The 6,369-nt window shown below is 39.2% G+C and overlaps 1 protein-coding gene across 1 annotated transcript; it reads right to left on the bottom strand.

The window, feature by feature from the left end:
- Nucleotides 1-3,690: 3,690 nt before the first annotated feature.
- Nucleotides 3,691-4,410, bottom strand: LOC122084804 (cytochrome b561 and DOMON domain-containing protein At3g25290-like). The gene has a single exon (XM_042653232.1). It carries the CDS (start codon nucleotides 4,408-4,410, stop codon nucleotides 3,691-3,693), a length of 720 nt encoding a protein of 239 aa, XP_042509166.1.
- Between the last annotated feature and the right edge of the window lie 1,959 nt (nucleotides 4,411-6,369).

Genomic DNA, 6,369 nt, shown 5'->3' with positions numbered 1-6,369 from the left:
TAAGGTTGTGTTTGGTAGCTAAGAGAAGAAAAAGGAAAGAATAGAAAAAAAAAAATACAAAAATTGTACTTTTCTCTTGGTTTAAGAATTCCTCTTTGTGTTTGGTATGTCTTAATCCAAGTGAAGATTCAGTTTATAAATTTCAAAATTCCCCTTGAAAATTATGAAGTTTGCTTTTGTTCAAAAAGACAAATCTCACCAAAAACACAAGAAAACGTGAGAAAATACAAAATTTTTTTTTTTCTTCTCTTCTCTTATCTTTTAATGGTAACCAAACAGACATATTTTTTTTTTCTCGTCATTTCATTTTTTTCCCTTTCTTTTCTAGATTTTTTTTTTCTTTTCTTTTCTTCTCTTGGCTACCAAACATAGCCTTAGTGAAATGGGTATCTCTTCTTGATCCCCTTATTTTAACTAATTAGGGATTGCACCCTTTTCATGCTGAATACTAAATTTCCAAGAATGTGATCTTGATCTCCCACAAGAAATTGGGACCTAATGAGGCAAAATATGTCTCCTTCCTCAGCACGGCTGAAGTGGGTATGCAAACTTGAACAGAAGACTGACCCGCCACTCCGGCATCTTATCAGGCCATGCTGCCATCTCAGCATCTCATCAGGCCGTGCTACCACCTCGGCCCTCCATCAGGCCGTGCTACCACCTACGCCCTCCATCAGGCCGTGTCGTCACTGCGGCCTGACGTCAACAACAAGGTTTCTGAAAACGTGTTTTCGTCCACCTCGGCCTCTTCTCATGCCAACCAGTCACCTCGGTTAGATAGACCTGTCACCTCGGCTCGGCATAGTCAAGTAAGGCACCCAGAAAAGTGCACACATCCACTCCTACATTCAAGGGATGTGATCTCTGATCCCGGGGGCAGGACTCTATCCACTACACGTCATCAGAGGCGTTCACCCCTCTCACGACTTGCACCTCCGAGATCAAAGGGGAATATTCCCAGAACATGCACTGGAACCTGAAATATTCCCAGAATCACAGAGCCATTCCCCTCAAGGACTCTACGCTTAAACATGACTCTCCACAAATTCCTCTCCTTCTCTCTCTATCAGTAGCCTATAAATACCAAGGTAAGCCTCCATCATCTTTTACTGGAAAAGCTCTCTTGAGCATCTACTGTGGAAATATCTGACTTAAGCATCGGAGAGTCCCTTGTCGGGTCAGCTCGGCTCTCCCTTGTCTTTTCTTCTGATCACCCAGTCAATTTTTACCGCATCAGGACCAAATATAAAAACCTTGCGAATAAATAGATTCATCTGAAATTGCAATAGGCGCACCATTGCACTGCTCACCATATCAACCTTGCTCGCCATTTGCAGCCTTCATCGCCATCTATTAAGCTATTGCACTAATCCAGTGCATCCTTCAACCCATTGCACATTAGACCACCACATAGCTGTTGCAATCTTCTTCAAGCGTTCCCTAAGCTTCACCGCCCTTTATGCAATAACCCACCCAGCCCCTAGTCTCCAGCACACCCCTCCTTCTCCCTTAATTGTGGGGATGGAACCGAGTTGTAGAAACACGAGGGGACCACCAAGAACTGGAGCTACGCCCTCACCTTTCCTAGATCAAGTCTGATGCAAACGCTGACAGAAACAAGAAACAAGAAACAGGAAACAGGCTATGGAGGTATAAGTCACTAACGGCGACATGAGAGCAATGAACGTCTTAGTTCATTTGTAAAATGATCAACGGACCAAATTAAATGTGATGTTTATAAGAGCGCTGCTACCGCTCACTCTTTAGATTATTCTCAGTGGGGTAACTAAATATTGTTGGGAGCTGAGATGAACCTCTTTTTCATAACTTAATTCAGAATTGATTGTGTAAGAGAAGGAAAATTTAAGAAAGTTTTAAAACAACTTTGCCTAGTAAGATTATAGTTGTCAATGTGGTAACTGAATATTTTTGGGAGTTGAGATGAATCTATTGTCCATAATTAGGAATCTGAGTATTGGTATTGAATTATCGGATCACCTTCAACTGATATTAATACCTAAATCCATTTTTAACGAAAAATTAGGGTAAATCGATCAATCCAAACCGACACAGACCCGATCCAATTCCTAGATTTAAATCCTTATCCATAACTTAGTTCAGAATCAACTGTTTAAGAGAAGAACAATACAAATTCCAGCCTAGAACTACAAGACGAGTCCTGATCATCAACACGTTTATGAAGAATAACAATTCTCTACATCTTCCACCAAAAAAGGAAAAAAACTATTCTCTACATCATGCCTTGCTGCCACTTGTATTATTCAATGAAAACTTATTTTGAATTTTTTCTATTCATTTATTGACGATCAAACTAAGCCTTAAGTCTTCTATCTCCATTTTCTTCCGTACTAACAAAATTTAAGGAACTAGAATGATTTGAAAATATCAATAGATGGATATTTCTGCCAAAATATCAATAGGGTGGATATTTCTATCTTTCATGAGAGGTGGGCAATCATTTCGCCCCATAATGTGCCTATGCAACCCCCCACATTCTTAGACAAAGTACTTTTCCCCTTAATTTTATTATCCCATAAGTATGGTAAATCCAAGAATGCTCTACCTTATGCTGCCCGTTTTCTTTGGCGTGGATGGTAACAATGAATCTCATCCAAGGCTTTTATTTATAGATTTTAGGAAAGCAATTACAACGATTCTTGTGGGAAACCTCTCCCTTTAATTTATGGGTGAGAGAACACTATCTAATTGCGTGATTTCTGTGCTAGTAAGAACTGATGAAAAGTGAACTGATAAATGTCAAACATATAAATCATGCCCAAGAAAGTAAAAAGATTTTTTTTTCCCTTGCATTCTTTGTAGACTCGGGTCCACTAAACCGACCCCTCTCCATAAAGCTTAGGGATCAAAAAGTGATCCCATGGCTGGAGGACCCAGGCAAGCATCCCGAGCTCACCCCAGCCATTCAGGCATTCTACATTATGATTGGTTGGATAAAGTACTTTTCTCCTTAATTTTATTATCCCATAGATATGGTAAATCCAAGATCCGCACTACCTTACGTTGCCCGTTTTATTTGGTGTGGATGGTCAAAATGAAACTTGTCCGGGGCTTTTATTTATAGATTTTAGGAAATCAGTTGCCAAATACTCGTGAAAAACCTCTCCCTATAATTAATAGGGAGAAAACACTACTTGATGATTACGTGATTCCTGTCAATGATCAATGACCGATGAGTGTGAGACATACAGATCATGCCTCGGAAGGTAAAAAGATTTTTTTCCTCTTGCATTCATTTTAGACCCGGGTCCACTAAACCAACCCCTCTCCATAAAGCTCAAGGACCGAAGAGTGATCTCATGACTGAGATCCCGCGCAAGCTTCCGGGCTCACCCCAGCCGTACAGGCATTCTACATTATGACTGGTTGTTACTTTGCTTTTCGTGAATGGACATTTCTTTTACAAAATCAATTGAAAATGTGGAAATGGAACCTATGACAGATTGGAAAGAGAGAGAAACATAATCTGAGATTGAAAGATGTGGATTATGGAATTGATAGAGAAGCAGTTACAGATTCAAAATTTCAGTTACAGGAAGACAGAATAAAAAAAAAAGAATTACAAATATAGCAGAGATGAGATAAATCATAGGAACACTGAATGATGAATAAAAAAATAATAATAAAAAAGATAACAGAGATGATCCGGATTCAAACAAAAAGAAACAAAATCCCAGTAAAAAACGAGAAAATTGAAATCCCATTTCTGTTTCTGAGAATAGAATCTCCTACTCCAGACTTGGTGGAGTTGGAGATGTTAGAAGAGGTGGAGTTGGAGGAGGTAGAAGAGCTGTTCTGCGCTTTCATAGTCAAATCAAGGGTCCCTTTAGAGTTTAAATTCTCCTTCTGCATTGCGTGGCCGGCCGGAATCCCATCCGCGACGGCACTACCGACCTGCCAAACCTGGTTAATCTTCGTCATCTTAGCTGGCAAAGCAATGGTGGCGAAGATTGTAAATGTCCCATCAGCGTTCTCTGCTTCCATATCCGACACCTCATAAGCGATCTTCGAAGGAGCGATCTTGTAAGAACTCACATCGAAAGTCTTCACCGTCATCTTCCCGGCATCCTCGTAAGCGATCAACGACTGAGATCCGAGCATCGCCGGCGCTTTAGGATTGATTGCCCATGCAACCCATCCACCAGTTTTCGCAGGAGCAGCCACGAACGCTATCTTCAGCGACGAATTTGAGGAATCGTAAGTCCAGTGAAGGAAAGAGCTCAATTCGGGAAGATCATTGCATTGATCATAAACTCTGTTTCCTGAAAACTTCTGGGAAGAACAGGCGAGAGAATGTGAAGGGTTGATTTGAAGAAACAGGAATGGAATTACTAGAATCAAAGGAAGCTGAAACGAAATCGAAGACGCCATTGATGGAAGGAAGTAAAGAATACAAACTCTTTAGTCCAAGAATCCGCTATTTCTAGTGGAAATTTCCTAAATTTAGGCGACAGTTGTTAATTCTGAACGATTGGTACTCTAGTTGTTGCCAAGCTTTGTTACATTTTAACCTTACATTAATCATAGCTTTTTGCCACATGGCAGACATGGTTGTGGTGGGTCCCTGTAGGGAAATCTGGTCATAATATATGAAGCAAAATCATCAAATCACCAGTTTCTTTCTGCAACTCCGTAGCCCAATTGAAGGGATGGAACTGAAGGGCACTAACCAAGATCAAATAATCTAACACTGATTTTTCTGAGACCCAGATTCTGAATTAAGCAATGGAGCTTTTGCTGCTAAGAATTAGTTGTTATCTCCTTTAATTATAACATCTCTACCAGGCTTAATTCCTTTGTCTCTCTTTAAAGCCGTATTGGTGTTTGGTAATTGGAAAAAGGATCTCAGTCATGTCGCATCGCGCTTGTGCTCATAGACACAGTGAGGGTGAAATGATTAGACGAGGTTGATCCAATTGGGATTGATGATTGAGATCACTTACCTGGTTGACTCGTCCAAGATGGATTGGTTCCATGTACCAAGTTAGGGGTGTCAATGGGTCCATTGGGCCCAATTTCGGTCCAAGTTGAATCGATTTCAGTGTAGGAATGATGAAATCGAAATCAAACTAATAATGAAATTTTAGTTTTGTTGTGGCTTAGTTTCGGTTTTATTTTGATTTTTTATAATCAAGTTGGTTTCAGTTTTTGACTGATTTGGGTTTAATTTTCCATACAAAACTATGCAAATTTTGATTTTTTTTTTTCTTAAAGATTTTTTGGACTATTTTCAATTTTTTTTTGGTAGGTAGGGAGGGAAGTAGGTAACAACCAGGAGGCTCGAACTTGAGACCTCCTGGTGAGCATGGGTTTTCATTTTTTTATCGGTTTGATTCGATTTTGGTCCAGTTTTTTAATCAGTTTCGGATCCAATCAGTTTATGGTGTGGTTCGATTTGTTAAGGGGGTTACAATATGCCAAATTGAAACCGGCTTGATAAGCATTTGGTTCAATTTTACCGATTCATATTGACACCCCTATACCAAGTGGATATTTTTCAGATCAACTAGGTCGAATGGACATGAAAGTATATTGGGAGAATATTTTAAGAGGGATGGGGAGATTTGGACATTATATTTTGGGGAGAGGATCGTTGCTTGACTACATGGTCCTACACCAGTGTGCGTTTAGAGGCATCTAATAGGGGCGAGGTTTTTCATTTAATGGGTAGGGATGATCATTTCGCCCTTTTTTGGGTGTAGGCACCAGGTTGTTGGATTTTAAAAATGTACATATGTTATGTGCATAGAGAGAATTGGACAGGAATTGGAGGATTATCTCTCTCTAAAAAACTTCTACAACCATTGGATTTAAAAAATGTATAGGTCTTGTGTGCACAAGAGAATTTGAGAGGAATTGCACTATTAAGAATTGAAGTGGATCACAATTCCCCTGTGGCTTGGCACCCTTCTTTATATATATTTTATTTGGGGGAGGGTTTTTTGTATGGCAAGTTAATGAAGAATCTCCCATGCCACACCAATTGTAGTTTGTAGGACAGTATTGTTGATAGACAATAGGAGCCCACAATTTTCATGGGCGTGAGAAAAATGAATAATAAACCTTATGAATGTGGACATAGTGACGTATTGTAAGGCTTGGTTTGGTTGTTAATAAATGAATAGAAAAGAAAATTTTCAAAAATTTTTGAATCTGAAAAAAGAGGTAGATACATAAATCAATCATTGCATCGTGATTCTATTTTTTTCATCATGATGCAATGATTAACTTATGTACTTATCTTTCTCTTCAAATTTAGTTTTTCTTTTCTTTTCTTTTCTTGACAATCAAACTAAACCAAGTGGACAATGTGACAATCTTTTTCCTTTA

Source organism: Macadamia integrifolia, chromosome 7 (genome assembly GCF_013358625.1).
Source record: "Macadamia integrifolia cultivar HAES 741 chromosome 7, SCU_Mint_v3, whole genome shotgun sequence".
NCBI lineage: Eukaryota > Viridiplantae > Streptophyta > Magnoliopsida > Proteales > Proteaceae > Macadamia > Macadamia integrifolia.
Note: the sequence above shows the minus strand (reverse complement) of the source record. Positions and strands in the feature narration are given on the sequence as shown.